Here is an 18360-nt window from a genome sequence, read left to right on the forward strand (position 1 = left end):
GATGATTTCCCAAAAACATGTTCGATTCAATATCAATCAGGTTAGGAAAATTTCAGATATAACACCAGTTTAGCTTAGCTGTAAAAGAGATTCTCAGAGAAGGTATTTACCAGGTTAATGTAACATTAAGAACTGATCCCCAAAAAGTTTGTTTAAAGTACTTTTTACTGAACAGCACTAACATGACAGTCATTGACAAACTACAGCAGTCGTCGACTACAGCCAGAGAGGAGAGAGACCATAAAACAACTATACAACTACACCATGGTAAACTATGAAAAAACCCATCCCTCTGACAAATTAACATTTGAATTTAGCTGACAAAAAGTGAGCGACACCAAAAGAACTAGTTACATTCTTGGTGAAAAGGCAGATATTCAAAGATATATTTCAGGATTTCATTAATCAATAACAGATCACTCAAACAAAGATCAACTTTAATTAGATAATGATTATTTTAACCCAGCTGTACTGAACAAAATGGGCCTCAGCTACTAAAACAGAAAACAAAACGAGAAAATAATGAAAGATTCAGAGCTGCAACTTCAGAAGCTTAACCCTTGTGTTGTCCTCGGGTCAAATTTGACCCATTTCCCAAATTTTACCCAAGTTTTTATATCAGAAATATGGGTTTCTTTGAACTAAAATGCCCAAAAATAACATGGATGCATGGATGTACACCCATACAACGATGCATGTAAAATTAATGATTACTTTTATTGAATTTTGGGTGTTTTCAATTTTATAAACCTGTTTAAATAGTTTTAAAACAGTCTCCTGACTAAACTTTGACCTATACCAGTCTGTGATCTACTCAGCATCCTCTGATCTTAACTATTAGTCAAAATAATTCATAATTTCTGATTTTTTAACTCAAAAAGTAGGTATAATTTCATATAAATTAGGGTTATTGACCATGAATTTAAAAAATAAAATGTTGAAAAAAAGTGACAAAAACGTTTTAAAAACTGTGAAAGGCATAAAAAAAGAGCTAAAAATGCTGGAAAAAGCACCCAAAAATTCAAATTCACTTTTGACCTGGGTGGACAACAAGTACATGGTCGACAAGAAGACAACACAAGGGATAAATGTTTCTAGAGTTTATCATTTTGATGTGAAAAACTAACTGACAAAATCATCATTAAAGATATTAACGTAACGTAAATAAAGTCCATGTCTTACCAGCGAGCAGTAACGTGAGGCAACAGGAAATCTTTCTGTCCCAAACTGACATCCTTTCTTTATTAATGAGTTGATTTAATGTTTGACTTGTTCTAATGTTGAACCTACAGCAGTGATGAGAAAGACACTGACTGACTGTAGAACTGAGATGATGTCTTTGTGTCTTTGTGGTTATTATCTCAGTTCCTCTTTTTCTTTTTAAGAAGTATATTTATAACTTGTTATTACATGGCTTCGGTGAATTCTAAGGTAATCTGCGGTCTGTTATTTTGTTGATAACAGACCGTTGCTAAGTATAACACACCGTTGCAATGCATAGCAGAGTGCTGCCATGGACGCAGTTCTGTTCACTCTGGAGGACAGCTGTCAATCCGTCAATTTATCAGCTGTGGCAAAAAGTGGAGCAACTCCTGCCCAGGCAATGACAGCAGATCTGGTGAGCACCTATCACTACATTTTTATATACAGTCTATGATCTCTACATCTTTATATACAATCTATGATCCTTACATCTTTATATACAGTCTATGATCTCTACATCTTTATATACAGTCTATGATCTCTACATTTTTATATACGGTCTATGATCTCTACATCTTTATGTACGGTCTATGATCTCTACATCTTTATATACGGTCTATGATCTCTACATCGTTATATACGGTCTATGAGCTCTACATCTTTATATACGGTCTATGATCTCTACATCTTTATATACGGTCTATGAGCTCTACATCTTTATATATGGTCTATGATCGCTACGCAGTAACTTCAGCCGTAGGGAGAACGACGCTAATTAGTTATCTTACATTGCAACATGTTGCAATGTAAGATAACTAATTAGTGTGTCAACTGCAGTGGCTGTGCAAAAAGGAAACAAGATGATTAAGGACATAAATCTATCTACATAAATAGTTCCAAAGAAGTCCCATTCACCGTGTCTCACTTACGGAAATGTTCAGTTTAATGTGAATTAGAGCAGCCGATAGCCCGCTAGCTCACTACAATGCAATACAATACAATACAATGCTTCAGGTAATGTTGTGTCAATTCCTGCAGTGATTAAAACATCAACTGGGTAATTTGTCCACCTAAAGGTAGTGATAGCACGGCAGCACTCCATAACAGCACAACTCATAAAATATACGGCTACTACCACAGACCGTAAGGGGGATAAAATGCGTGCTCGGACTGGTGGCTTTTGCCAGAAATGTATTCGCTGCAAGAGGAGGAGATACTGTGGATTTGAGTAATAGACAACAGGTTGCATTAAACAGCTACAGAGTTTACGTTGCTATGGACGCAGGATTCCAACCGTAGAGACGGAACGGATTATTTTCTTTAGCGGAAGCAATACAATTGTATTTAAATCAATAAACTCCTTTTTAAATCAGTATTTTGTGTCAAATTATTGATTTATTTGGTAAGTAGCCATGTAATACGTGGGATAATGTAGAGCGAGTTGGTTGTTATAGCGTATACAACCCCTTCAGGCTGATTCAAGACCTCTTCGTGTATTCGCTATAACAACCGCCTCGCCCTACATTATCCCTTACGTAATATTTATAATCTCTACTCATCCTGTGCATCTTAAAGAAGTATTCTGCTGCTACTGTTGAAAGGTCTTTTTTCATATAAAACTGGGCTGTCTATGCAGTCAAATGGTACAATTCTTTTTTTAAATTAGTGCAACATGACCAGAGAAAACAGAGAAAATAAGCTTTGATATTCCCTTTCACTCAGAAGGTAGACACAAACATCCTGCAGTTATTGCGTTCACTATTTGGGTAAATTGTGCAGTTTATCACTTGTTCTGTTGTTGAGTCACGGCATAACCAACTCTGGAACTGCTCGCTCTCCTTTTGTCTAGTTGTTACAGAAACAGAGCTTGGCTTTGCTGCGTCTGCGTCGGCCATCAGACGGTGCAGCAAAGACATAGGTCTTTTGTTGTGGAAAGTTTCTTATCTGTCATACTGATGTGTGATTTTTCTTTGTATGTTATCCATTACTGCATGTTTTTATATTCTCATCACTTTATATGTATTTACTTTTATACAGTACGATATTTACTCTGTTTTCTATATGATATTATAGTATATCAGTTATAGGGATCCATTATAGTACTCCATTATTTTAAAAGGCAATCGTAGCTCTTTCTGCCTCCGTAGTACTGAGGCTACGCGGCCCCCTCCCTCTCATATAGCAGATGTACTTGGAAGTACCTGGCAGAGGGCCAACTGCAATTACTTGAGGCAGTCTTTTCTGAAACAGTACAGACTCAGCAGTAAAGCAGCAGAATCAGCAAGACCAGAATTACTGAGTCGACAAGAAGTACAGTCCCTCCCTCTGTAAGCTCACCCTATAAAAACTCTGTGAAATCCTTTGTCTCCGACACATTCTTTCAGACTGCTTGCTTCTTCTTGCAGACTGTCTCCTTCTACTTGCAAGAAGAATAAAGAAAATAACATAGATAACTCCAATGTGTCACACAATCTTAATTCCCAGCTTCATCACGCGGGGTTTACCTCAGGGGGGACACTGACCGGCAATTTCCACTGGATGCGGAACGTCTGCAGACCGGCTCCGCTGCGTAACGGCGGCATGCTCCACCGTCCTTCAATACCCACCAGGTCCGGATTTGTTGCGGCACGGCTGCGGCCATGACTGACAGCTGTAGTCACGAGGACCCACGAGATCTCGCGAATTCACGTAGAATAGAACCACAAAACCACCACCAGTTAGTTTCCATCCAGAGGAGTAGAGGGGAAACTACCCTGAGCTGTGTTTTCAAGGTGTAGTGCAGGGAAATATGATCCGCCGTGAGCACGGTGGATTTTACTTTAAAATTAACTGGATTTTTATTTTGTTTCTGTGCTCGACTTCCTGTCCCGCACTATCTGCCGAGTGCCGAATTGCTGCGGAGCTCTCCGGCGTCCGGCAACAATAGAAGCTCTGCGTATCTGCTCCGGAGCATGCGGACCGCCGGAGCTGGGATGGAGTCGGGACGCAGATGTTTCGCAGTCAGTGGAAATACACAGCTGACTGTTTCCTCAGTCCCTTGCAAATCTTTCTTTTTGGTCTGAATGCAGCGTCACTTCATTTCCATTTTAAGCAGTGTGACACAGATAGGCAGATTGGGGGGTTAAAGAAAACAACAGGAAATCACACAAAGAGGCCGTTTCAGGAACATGAAGCAACAGGAAATCTTTCAGTCCCAAACTGCCATCCTTACTTTTTTTTAATGAGTTGATTTAATGTTTTACTTGTTCGAATGAAGAACCTGCAGCAGCGATGAGAAAGACACTGACTGACTGTAGAACTAAGACGGAGCATTAAATGTCTTTATTATCTCAGTTCCTCCTTTTCTTTCTAAGGAGTATATTTAAAACCTGCTATTAGTTACAATCTCTACTCATCCTGTGCGTCTTAAAGAAGTATTCTGCTGCTACTGTTGAAAGGTCTTTTTTCATATAAATCTGGGCTGTCTATGCAGTCAAATGGCACAAACATTTTTTTTAAATTAGTGCAACATGACCAGAGAAAACAGAGAAACTAAGCTTTTTATATTCCCTTTCACTCTTCAAGGTAGACTTTTTCCAACTTTTCGACATACTATACTACGACTTTTTTCGACTTTTTAACATACTATACATTGACTTTTTTTATGTTTTTCGACATAATATAGTATGACTTTTTTTTTGACATACTGTTTTGACTTTTTTTTAAGTTTTTGACATACTATACTATGACTTTTTGTTGACTTTTCGATATACTATAATATGACTTTTTTTTTTACTTTTCGACATACTATACTATGACTTTTTCGACTTTTTGACATACTATATTATGACTTTTTTACATTTTTTTCGACATACTATACTTTGACTTTTTTTGACTTTTTTCAACATACTATACTATGACTTTTTTTGACTTTTTTCAACATACTATACTATGACTTTTTTTGATTTTTTTCTACATACTATACTATGACTTTTTTTTACTTTTATCGACATACTATATTATGACTTTTTAAATTGTAAACTTACTCTCAAAATGTTTTTCACTCCCATTTAGACAACATGAAGAGGGTGGAGCTGAGGCAAACTCTTACAACTGTAAGGTGTCCATAATTGTGCTATTTTCATATTGTTATGCTGTTATTTTATAGGTTATAGGTATAGGTATAGGTATCTAAGGTGTAAAGCTTAGTCAGACCTTCAGGTGAGAGTGTGACTGTGTGAAAACCTGTAAATATTAATGTATTGCCTATATGAGAGACAGTTACTACATCCAGAGTGATACTCTGTGTGTAAATATTCGTCTGTATTATTAGTATCTTTGTGTGAATTGCAATTTGTAACGCTAAGTCTTTGAATGTGGACCATTGACCCTATTTGTCAGTTAATAGTTGCTAAACTTGGCTGCAGAAATCATTCACTTTTTGAATAATTTGACTCAGACCGGGCTCGTATCCCTCAGATTCTGAAGTGCTTGTTAGTGATAAATCATCGTTGAATCCACATCGAAGCTGTCCGTCTTTCTTCCGTTGGGAGTCCAACCGTCAGCTGTTAGTCCACCACCATCATCACAACACAACACAGAGTATAATTACTACAATCAGTGGCAATAAAGAGTTTTAACTGGGGCTTCATGAACTGTAAAGTCAAGAGAAGTACACCCCTGTTACAACTGACAGCACATTTTAGTATTCCCTGCCTTGTACTTAGTACACACCAGTGGTGGAGGGAGTTTGTAGATCCTTTACTGCAGTAAAAGTACTAATACAATACAGTAAAAACACTTTGTCACAGTAAAAGTTGTGTTTTTTTTAATGACAGCAGCCCCTAGTGGTCGTTTGAGGAACTACAGCTGTAGTTCAGAACACAGAGTCAGAAGAGAGACTTAAAAATGATATTTATTGATTAAGACAGGAGTTATTTTATTTATTCACTGTTTTTTTTAGATCAAACTGAATCTGGAGGCAGGAAACTGTGATGTCACGAGGACATGATGACGTCATTAGTTTAGCTGTAGGCGTCTTTCCCAGTCTGTGACTGGCTGGATGGTGCAGCCAATGGGAGCTCAGGGGACAACGCAGGCTGGACAGGCTCCGCCCCCGACTCACCTGGAGAAAGAAAAACAGGGGAAACTTTTTTTTAGAGCCCGAGCACCCAAACCCCCAAAATAACATGTATAAATGTACACAGACCGGTTTGAGCTATTATACATTTAATATCCAATCATTATTCATGTTTAAGTCCCCCTCCAGACATGTTTTTAAGTATTTAAAAATGAATCTGTTATGATTAATATTTAGACATACTATACTATGACTTTGTATGTGACTTTTTTTGACATACTATACTATGACTTTTTTTTCCTGACTTTTCGACATACTATATATGACTTTTTTTTTAACTTTAAAACATATTATACTATGACTTTTTTTTTTACTTTTTTCGACGTACTATACTATAACTTAGTCATGTCTTAAAAAAAGTCATAGTATAGTGTGACAACCCTGCCTCTTTTGGCTGCTTGTCTTTGTGTTGCAGAAGCCAGTAGGGCTCGTTGGGTCTAATGTGAACACCTGTTATTCCCAATTCTGCAAGAGTACACCCCACTTGTTCCATGTTGGGGAGAGAGACAAAGGGGAAAACTCTGCTTCAAGCTCCACATCCTTGTCTTTGCTTTTCCTTTTACATAGAACACTGAATAGGAACGAGGGATGCACATCATCCGTAGCAATGTTGGAGCAGCATGGGGGGGGGAGCACATGTCATGGCTGTACTACGTCCCATTTCGGTTTGAAAGTGTTTGTCCTGATGTTTTATGATGATGTTGTTGTTTTTTCTTCTTGGACTGCTCACAACACATTTACCCTCTGGTACTAATAAACTAATCTAAATGTTTGACATTTTAATTCTTTGTTGGTTTCAAATAAATGAAAGACATTTTTGCTGTAACGACTTGTGTTGCCTCCAGTTTGTATTCATTGATTTGAACAGTCAAGTAATGTATGTCATAAAAAGTCATAGTATACAGTCGTATGTAGAAAAAAATCATAAAAAGTCATAGTATAGTACGTAGAAAAAAGTCATTGTATAGTATGTCCAAAAAAATCATAGTATAGCATGTCAAAAAAAGTCATAAAACAAGTCATAGTATAGTATGCCGAAAAAAGTCAAAGTATAGTATGTCGAAAAAAATCATAAAACAAGTCATAGTATAGTATGTCCAAAAAAAGTATATGTTGAAATAATCATAAAAAGTCATAGTATAGTATGTTGATAAAAATGATTAAAAAAAAGTCATAGTATTGTATGTCCAAAAAAATCATAGTATAGTATGTCCAAAAAGTCATAAAACAAGTCATAGTATAGTACGTTAAAAAAAAAATCATAAAAAAGTCATAGTATAGTATGTTGAAAAAAATCATAAAAAAGTCATTGAATGTGGCCGGGTTAGCTCAGTTGGTAGAGGAGGTGCACACATATAGAGGTTGACTCCTCGACGAAGCGGCCGCAGGTTCGACTCCGACCTGCAGCCCTTTGCTGCATGTCATTCCCCCCTTCTCTCCCCTTTCATGTCTTCAGCTGTCATGTGGAAATAAAGGCCTAAAATGTCCAAAAAAGTTATCGTAAGAAAAAAAGTCATAGTATAGTATGTCGAAAAAAGTAATAAAAAGACATAGTATAGTATGTCGAAAAAAGTCATTAAAAAGTCATAGTATAGTATGTCCAAAAAAGTCATTAAAAATCATAGCATAGTATGTAAAAAAAGTCATAGTATAGTATGTCGAAAAAAGTCATAAAACAAGTCATAGTATAGTATGTCGAAAATAATCATAGTATAGTATGTTCAAAAAAATCATAGTATAGTATGCCGGAAAAAGTCATAAAAAAGTAATGGTATAGATTGTTGAAAAAAATCATAAAAAAGTCATAGTATAGTATGTCCAAAAAAATTAAGTATAATATGTCGAAAAAAAATCATAAAAAGTCATAGTATACAGTAGTATGTTGATAAAAGTCATAGTATAGTATGTCAAAAAGTCAAAACAAGTCATAATGTAGTATGTCTAAAAAAAGTCATTAAAAAGTCATAGTATAGTATGTTGATAAAAAAGTCATAGTCGTATGTCCAAAAAAATCATAGTATAGTATGTCCAAAAAGTCATAAAACAAGTCATAGTATAGTACGTTAAAAAAAAAATCATAAAAAAGTCATAGTATAGTATGTTGAAAAAAATTATAAAAAAGTCATTGAATGTGGCCGGGTTAGCTCAGTTGGTAGAGCAGGTGACACATATAGAGGTTGACTCCTCGACGAAGCAGCCAATGGGTTCGACTCCGACCTGCAGCCCTTTGCTGCATGTCATTCCCCCTTCTCTCCCCTTTCATATCTTCAGCTGTCATGTGGAAATAAAGGCCTAAAATGTCCAAAAAAATGATCTCAAAAAAAAAAAGTCATAGTATAGTATGTCGAAGAAGTCATAAAAAAGTCATAGTATAGTATGTTTAAAAAAAGTAAAGTAGAGGTGGACTGAATAGAGTCCAGTAGAGTTGTGGTCTCACCACTCAGACGGGTCAGTCTGGTTGCCAGTGTGCTCCAGAAGGAGCAGGAGCTCTGACTCAGACCCTGTCGATGTCGGAGGGCGGGGTTTAGCTCCAGGTAGATGGGCGGGGCTTCAGAGGACAGCACCTGCTGCCAGCGGGGCAGAACTGACTCCGCCCACACACGGGACGGGTTTGGGTTCCTAAGAAGAAGAAAAAAACAGAAAAAATGAACTTCATTATCAAACAAGGGTCATCTTTTTCTCATTAATAATAATAACAATAATAATAACTTGGATTTATATAGCGCCTTTCAAGGTACCCAAGGTCGCTTAACAAATAGGGGGGGAGGGGGGTTAGGGATCAAAGGACTTAATAGCCGAGCGGTTTCAGAATCTGTAAGTTACTGTACAATCTTAATAAATATTATTTAAGTATTTATATGCATATTTATTCGCAACTTGTATATACATTTGTACATTCTCTCTTTTGTATATTTTTTGAATAGTTGTTATTGTATTCTATCCTATATATATATATCCTATATATTAGGGCCGGACGACTAATCGAAAATGTATTGACAGCAAAATTACCGACGACCGAGTACTTTCTCCTTAAAAACATTCTACCGTGTGTGCAGGGTCCCGAAATTCACACTCGCCAGTTGCCATTTTCCGTTTTGTGAGTAAATCTCAGAGGGCTATCCGCCACATGGCGAGAAAATGGTTCTGTTTTTCAGTCTTTATTGTGGTGAAGGTGCAGCTACTTTCTTCTGTTCCTCTGCTGTCTGCATGTCGGAGCTTCACGGGGGCGGGCCGACACGCAAACACTGGCGCCCACACCAGACGCCAGCCACCACATCACTTCTGTTTACTGATAGCTAGCGTTTACCTCAGGCTAATTAATTAGCTAGTAAGTGTTTATTTTTGGCAGCCAGCCAGCCTTCCAAAAGAAAGCACAATGAATTTTTAAGATTATTTTTTCGTCATTTTTAGGCCTTTATTTTGATAGGACAGCTGAAGACATGAAAGGGGAGAGAGAGGGGGAATGACATGCAGCAAAGGGCAGCAGGTCAGAGTCGAACCCGAGAGGAGTAAACCTCTACAAATGGGCGCCCACTCTACCAACTGAGCTATCCGGGCGCGCGATAAAATGTTAACCATCATTAACCGTTGACCGACAAGCAGGAAACGGAGTCTCAGTTCACCGTGTCTGCCTGGTATACTCTCAGACGGCCGATTTAACTCGCAGGTCCTCATCCATATAGTTTCATGTGTCACGTAGCGTTAGCTCTCCACAAGCAGAAAAAAAGAGGAGCTTAAAACGCAACTTGCTGGTTCAAAGTTAGGACATACAAGTTAATTAGCGGTTAAGAAATAGATTATATAGCCTATTTACATTTTTATCATGCAAAAGACGTTTTTTAAAACTCATATGGTGCAGCCCTACTATATATTGTATATTCTGTATGTGTGTTGTGTGTCTTGTATTTGCTGCTGTAGCACTAAAATTTCCCAATTTAGGATCAATAAAGTCTATTTAATCTAATCTAATTCAATGGGTGTTAACAAACATTAACAACATCTGACCCGGTCCTGATGAAGTTGGAGACGTAGGTCATCGCGGCCACAGAGAGGCGTCGGTCAGAGGAAGTGAAACGCTGAGAGCTCATTGGATGATGAGGCGTCCCAAACACAAACTGAACGTCCAGAGGAACAGACACATCGGCCCTGCACACAGGAAGAAAACAATCATCAATCAGTATCTTTAATCCCACAGTCACAGTTAATATAATAAGGCCTGGATCCAGCGTTGGAGGCAGAGCCCCGTTCATTCCTCTGAGAGTTGCTCAGTGGTATCCTGGAAATCCAGACCCAAATCTGAAAGATTAAGGGTCTGGCAATGAGTAATTAAAATGGCCCAACTCGAGTGGCGGAACCAAGCATGCGTTTGAAAATCTCATTGCACGCAATTGGATAACACTACGACCAATCACAACAATACACGGGGTGACGTATCCAGAGCGTACCCATACACTTAGCTACCAGCCGAGCTAACTGGTAGATTAAACACTTAGCTACCAGCCGAGCTAACTGGTAGATTAAACTCTTAGCTACCAGAGGAGCTAACTGATAGAGTAAATGCTTTGCTACCAGAGGAGCTAACTGGTAGATTAATCTCTTAGCTACCAGAGGAGCTAACTGGTAGATTAATCTCTTAGCTACCAGAGGAGCTAACTGGTAGATTAAACGCTTTGCTACCAGAGGAGTTAACTGGTTGATTAAACTCTTAGCTACCAGACTGGTAGATTAAACGCTTAGCTACCAGAGGAGCTAACTGGTAGATTAAACTCTTAGCTACCAGCCGAACTAACTGGTAGATTAAACTCTTAGCTACCAGACTGGTAGATTAAACTTTTAGCTACCAGAGGAGCTAACTGGTAGATTAAACTCTTAGCTACCAGACTGGTAGATTAAACTCTTAGCTACCAGAGGAGCTAACTGGTAGATTAAACTCTTAGCTACCAGACTGGTAGATTAAACTCTTAGCTACCAGCCGAGCTAACTGGTAGATTAAACTCTTAGCTACCAGACTGGTAGATTAAACTCTTAGCTACCAGAGGAGCTAACTGGTAGATTAAACTCTTAGCTACCAGCCGAGCTAACTGGTAGATTAATCTCTTAGCTACCAGAGGAGCTAACTGGTAGATTAAACTCTTAGCTACCAGCGGTGCTAACTGGTAGATTAAACTCTTGCCATATCCGGTCGGCAAAACAGCAAAAACGTCCTTCTTGCAAAGGAACGATGGAGCTCCGTCTTCTGTTCTTCTTTTAGATAAAAAGCCAAGTCTAACTCGTTCATTGTAGCAGCCAAAGCCGTTTCAAACAACAGGTGTTCATCCGTAGCCATCTTGCAATGTTAACTATTGACTTTGACGTCGCAGCGCTGTCGTCATCTGTTTAGCTCGCCTCTGGCCCGCCTATATCAGATACACCGATGTGATTGGTGCAGCTCGGCTACAAGGGCATAGTTAAAGTGTAACTCTCGCCAAAATGCAACCTAGGGTCTTTTTGTACCCGAGTCAAACTTTCGTTTAAAAGCATATTTAGGACGGAATTGCCACTTTTAAGATTTACCTTATCTTCGTTTTTCGGTCAAATGGCCTTTTGAATGGGAGTGCTAGGGGCACTTTTATGCTAGCCTCAAAATATCTATTTTTAAAACACTAAGAAGGCTCGACACAACATGAGACTTTACTCCAAGTATCACCAGGGGCTCTACACCTTAACCAAAGCATTGACAACATTGGTTGTGTTCCCAGAGTTTACTAAAAAGAAAGGTTTTGAGCAACTCACGTTAGCAGTTGTTGTTTACGCTATCCGTCATTTTCCCAGTCCAAAATAGGTGATCTCAGAATGTGAATGAACGGACTCCATAGGAGGAAATGTCATTCTTATATGAGGCTCCTTTTTCAACTACAAGGTCAATATTGTTTTTCAATAACGACAAAACAACAAATTATCTTAATCTTAATCATCTTAAAAGTGACGCTTCCGTCCTAAATATGCTTTTAAATGAAAGTTTGACTCGGGTACATTCACAAAAAAGTTGCATTTTGGCGAGAGTTACGCTTTAATGAGCATCATTACTGAATGTCAGAGTGACTCGCTGAGCAAACTCAAATTGTGCTCTCGCGAGAACTCTGGATATCCAGGGTAGCTCAGTGGCGCATGAAGCCAAAAAAGTTCAAACTTTGTCGTAGAAAATGACCCAGATGATCCGCGCTGCTTCCTCATTGTGCGTCCCTCTACAGACGTCTCTTTCTCCATGTTAGTCTGAGGAGAAAGTATTTTGGGGCCAAAGGGCATCACATGACGGACACAGAGTTGTTATTCCACTGTTCAGCCACTATGTTTAAATGGCTTTAAAGGCTGGCACACTTCCTAGGGGTCTGGTTACAGGAGATAAAACTAGAGTCAAACTGAAGCTACAGTGCAACAGCTCCACAGTTATCAAGTACAGGGAAGAGTTATGCTAACAATAGCAAGTGAGCTAAGTAGCTAATTAACGTTAGCTTTATGGTTTCAGTAAGCAGACGGTACCTGTTGTAAGAGCTGGAGGCAGGTTGGTGGTACAGGAAGACGTTAGCTTTGCTGTTAGCCCAGTGGCTAGCCATCTGCAGACTGGGACAGATGATGAACAGATCTCTGCAACACAAACACACACAAACCATACTTTAATCTTCTGTTACCACCGCTGGATCCCAAATTTTTTATACTGACTCAAAAACTTTGGACTGAAAGTCATGGGCTGTCTGGTCAGAAAGTTGCTGCTTTAAACTATTTTATTTTATGTATTTGTTTATTTAACAGGGACAATGGACAGTCATTGTGTTTAGAAACATTTAATAACTTTTGTAGTTTTGTAGAAACTCTACCAGTGTTCAAATGTACTCGAGATGCAAAGATAAATCAATAAGTTGTAGAGGCGATAAGAGACATTTGTTTGTTTGTTCTTCTCTCCTCTGTGACAGTAAACTGAATACTCACCTACCCACCTGCTGTGCAATATTTAATATTTCATATTTAATACTATTGATAATATTGATAATACTGTGCAATATCTGTATACTGTGCAATATAATTACTTTCATTGTCCAATATCTATTACTCATTGAATATGATCACCACTATTGGGCAATATTCAAATAATGTGCAATAACCCACACTGCATATTACGCTGTTTATAAAACCATACTTAACCCCTAACCCTATGTTGTTATATTTATTTTACGTACACGTTGGCACTGGAAAAGGAGTTGCTTTTAATCTCATTGTACATGTGTATAGTGACAATAAAAGGCATTCTAAAACAAGACATTTGAGAACGTCATCTTGGGCTTTTTCTGACATTTTAGAGACCAAACAACTCAATTCATTCATCCAGAACATAATGATAGTCTGTCTATTCTTGTGTACTGTGTTATTACTGATCTACATCGCTACCTAGACCACACTTTGCACTAACTGTATATTGTCTCTTCTCTACATTCAGCATTTATATTACTGCTTACTGTGTTATTACTGATCTATATCACTTAATAGACCGCCACTTGCACTAACTGTATACTGACTCTTCATTACGCGTCAGCATTTATCTAGACTGTCTATTCATATACATTGTGTTACAACTGATCTACTTCACTAACTAGACCACTAGACTAACTGTTTACTGACTCATTACACCATCGAGTCTTTACACCATCTCAGCAGTGATAGAGACTCTCTGTTCATGTTTTGCACATCCATCGACTTACTTACTCCTCACTACGTACCGGCATTTGTAATGCCTACTTAACTTATTCTTGTATTGTATTGAGTGTGAAACTATTTGTTGTCTTGCACGCTTATGCTTTTGTTGGCCAGGTCGCCGTTGCAAATGAGAACATGTTCTCAACGGCCTACCTGGTTAAATAAAGGTTAAATAAAAATAAATAATAATAATCCACACATGAAATGTACACACAGGATTACAAAGCTCACTAAACTGAACTGAACTAGGATTGTTTGTGACCTGGTGGCATTGTTGAGCGCTCTGGAGAAGAGGTTGTATCCGGCCGGCGAGGGGCTGTGATCCAGAGAGTAGAACCAGGCAGCCGCTTCCTTCAGCAGCTCATTTCCTGTCGCTCCGCCCAGCGAGCGACTCAGGGCCTCGTAAAACGCCGTCTTACCGTCAGCTCGACCCCGCAGAGCCTCAAAGTCCTGGCACACACAGAGAACAAATATATTAGGAGACAAATGGGAGTATATGTGGACAGGAAAGTGGCGACTTTTTACTAAATATTGTGGAAGAAATATTTTTCTCACTCCCCCGAGTTGTGATGATTATTTTACCTTTACTTTTGTGTGGTGCTTTTTGTCTAACGTGACGTACAAATGAGGTTCAATTCAAAGTGCCGTAGGTAGGATTGTGAAGATCCAGGACTTAGCCAAAACATTTGAACATCCACAACTTCTCAGCCCCTCCCCCCTTTCTGTTAAAGCCTAAAATGGTCTCCTAAGCCCCTCCCCCCACAAGGGAGAATGAACGCATGTGCATGAGCAGTGATTGACACGCAGTTAGACACGCCCCCTGGCCCTGATTGGTGCATCTGAACAGGGAGCGGTGGATTTTCTTTTTTCTGGTGGAGCCAGAGGAGCCAGATTTATTTTTTAATGACCAGTTCTACAGGAACATAACAGTTTCAGCAAATATGACAGAAAGGTAGTTTTATAAGTCTTACCTACTGCACCTTTAAAGTCACCAAGCTGGTTAAACGATTGTTTTGTTTTAAATTTGGTTTTCGCAGATCTGCTGCAGGAACTGGCATTGTAGTCGCCGTACAGGAAAGCGTTCAGAGAAACAAACTACTCCCACCGTGACTATTTCTTCTATTATATAAAATGTTGCTGATGAACAGTATGTTGCACTTTATACACTCACAGCCAGTGTTGTGCCTGAATGCGTTCATTGAACGACAGTTCATGAACTCGTTCATATTTTGGGCGAACGTGAACTGAACGTACTGTATAACTGCCTGATGAACGTTACTGTGAACTTGTTGATTCTGGTGTCTGTGAACGGCACGCTCTCTCAGTTTGACTTTTTCAACAGGGTGCCAGATTTCTATAGAGCCTTCCAGGCGAAAACCCGGCTAAAACACAGCGTAAACAGGCCTTAGTATGTAGCCGAAAAAAACACCCAGTCTGGCAACACCAGTCACCAGTGTCGCACCGCCGCATGCGTCATCAAAACAAAAAGCAGCATGGAGGAGACGTATGAGCATTTAAACTAGTTTATGACAAGGTCGGTGAGGATGGAAAAATCGTACATTTCTGTGCAAACTTTGCCCGCCGGCTTTCAAAAAGAATATCTGCACCTCAGTCCCATCCACAGCAGACCTGAAACGGCACGTTGAACTGAAGCACCCGGCTAGTCTTCAAGGTATGTGCAAGCAAATAAATCTGACACAAAGTGTTCAAACTGATAAAATAATGGCTGTCTGTGGTTCTATATGGGCTGTGGTAATAATTTAGAAAAATAATAGCTCGCAGCAACATATGGAAAAAAAGAACTGTTAACTGGTACAACATTTTTGGAACTGTGAACTTAGTTCAAGATTTTGAAGTATGAACTATGAACTGAACTAGTTCAGTTTAAAATTTGTGAACTGAACTTTGAACTAGTTCATGTAGAAAGTGATCTTTCCCAACACTGCTCACAGCTCTCAAAAAATATAAACAAATGCAGTTTTTTGATTGAGAAAAGGTCATGAACTCCATGTTATGACATCACTGTTCTTCATAAGTTTTAGTTTTTCTCTTTAACATTAAACGTGTTTGTTGTGTGACCTCTGACCTTTATCTTGCGGGCGCGGCTGATCAGACCGTCGTGTGCAGACGTTCCCAGCAGCAGGTCGACTCGCTGGAGAGACGACTCGGAGACGGACTGACGGACCGGAGACCAGGACTGGAACGGACCGCTGACCGCCAACAACTGCAACACACACACACACACACACACACACACACAGAGAGAGAGACACACACACACACACATACACAGACACAGAGAGAGAGACACACACACACACACACACACACACAGACACACACACACACACACACAGACACACATACACACACACACACACACACACACACACACACACACACAGAAACACACACACACACAGACACACACACACACACACACCAGACACACACACACACACACACACACACACACACACAGAGAGAGACACACAGAGACACACACACACACACACACACACATACACACACACACACACACACACAGACACAGAGAGAGAGACACACACAGAGACACACACACACACACACACACAGAGAGAGAGACACACACAGAGACACACGCACACACACACACACACACATACACAGACACAGAGAGAGAGACACACAGACACACAGACACACACACACACACACACACACACACACACAGACACACACACACACACACCAGACACACACACACACACACACACACAGAGAGACACACACAGAGACACACACACACACACACACACACACAGACACAGAGAGAGAGACACACACAGAGACACACACACACACACACACACACACACAGAGAGAGAGACACACACAGAGACACACACACACACACACACACAGAGAGCGAGACACACAGACACACACACACACACAGACACACACACACACACACACAGACACAGACACACACACACACACACACACACACACACACACACAGACACACATACATACACACACACACACACACACACACAGACACACACACATAGACGGGTGAGACATGCAGATGAGTTTTCTTTTTTAATCGTGACAAACGGTTCTTCAAACCGTACTTTGGTCTGAGCCGCGTTGAGCGTGTGCGCAGGCGTCGCTCTGAGGCAGGCGGCCATCTTGTCGTCGTCGGTGAGGTCAGAGGTCACGCAGCCGAGCTCTTTGGCCAGGTCGAGGGCCTGGCGTCTGGAGGTGGAGGGAGTCTGAAGCAGCGACGGAGAAAACACAGAGCCGCCCTGCAGGAGCAACAACAACACGCAGAGAATGAAAGGAGCTGCTGCTGGCGATACATGAACTATGTTTATTTTCTGTTTTAAGGCAGATGTTGGACTGTCTTGAACTAGATCAGACAACACACGCGACAGATGTAAACAAGGCCTGCATGCAAACCTATAACATGTTTTGCACATGTCCAAGCCTACATCATTTCTGGCAATCAATTTTGAAAACTCTTTTTGAAATCCTAAAGGAGCCAACTGATCCATCCCCTCGCACTGCTCCGTTGGGTGTTACATCACAGGAGTAGGGTTGGGCATCGAGAACCGATTCCTACTTGGAATTGGTTCAAAAATTACGATTCCAGGGGAATCCTTTCTTTATTGGAATCGTTTCGAGGATTTGGATTCAAACATAGACTGGATAATATTAATGGACAGAGCATGTGTGATGTCACCCATTGGTTTGTGGAGATCTTCTATGAGTCGTTGAGTTTGCCGTTACGGGCGCAGCCATCCTGGTTGCAGATGTGACAATTTTAGACGTGAGGGAGGAGTGAGGGAGGAGAGAGGGAGGAGTGAGGGAGGAGCCCTTACACTCTACGTTATGTAACACACTTTCACTGGCAATCACATCATAGCCACGCCCTAAAACACCCCCTGCTTTATCGTCGATTTTAAACTCAACGAGACCATAATACAAAACATGAACATCATTCTGTGTTGCAGAAGACTTCAAACTAGTGATTGAGACCATAACCTCATAATCAAAATGTTTACTGAGGTAATAAATCAAGAGATAAGTGGGTCACTTTCTCATAGACTTCTACAGAAACAGACCGCACGTGTCTCCCCCTGCTGGAATTCAGATAGAAAGCAGGTTTAAGGAGTCTCCCCCTGCAGGAATTCAGATAGAAAGCAGGTTTAAGGAGTCTCCCCCTGCAGGAATTCAGATAGAAAGCAGGTTTAAGGAGTCTCCCCCTGCTGGAATTCAGATAGAAAGCAGGTTTAAGGAGTCTCCCCCTGCTGGAATTC

At 40.0% G+C, this 18360-nt stretch overlaps 1 protein-coding gene across 1 annotated transcript in view; it reads right to left on the bottom strand.

Annotated features, from left to right (window-relative positions):
* Nucleotides 1–6135: 6135 nt before the first annotated feature.
* tg (thyroglobulin) overlaps nt 6136–18360 on the bottom strand; it is a 53152-nt gene continuing 40927 nt past the window's right edge. Inside the window, exons 43-49 of the mRNA XM_036006347.1 lie at nt 17173–17346; nt 16137–16274; nt 14313–14500; nt 12842–12946; nt 10328–10468; nt 8760–8941; nt 6136–6307 (exon numbers count right to left, since the gene is read on the bottom strand). Of these exons, the coding sequence (XP_035862240.1) occupies nt 6207–6307; nt 8760–8941; nt 10328–10468; nt 12842–12946; nt 14313–14500; nt 16137–16274; nt 17173–17346 (1029 nt within the window). The 3' untranslated portion in view covers nt 6136–6206. The remainder of the gene's footprint in view (nt 6308–8759; nt 8942–10327; nt 10469–12841; nt 12947–14312; nt 14501–16136; nt 16275–17172; nt 17347–18360) is intronic.

This window comes from Sander lucioperca, chromosome 10 (genome assembly GCF_008315115.2).
Source record: "Sander lucioperca isolate FBNREF2018 chromosome 10, SLUC_FBN_1.2, whole genome shotgun sequence".
NCBI lineage: Eukaryota > Metazoa > Chordata > Actinopteri > Perciformes > Percidae > Sander > Sander lucioperca.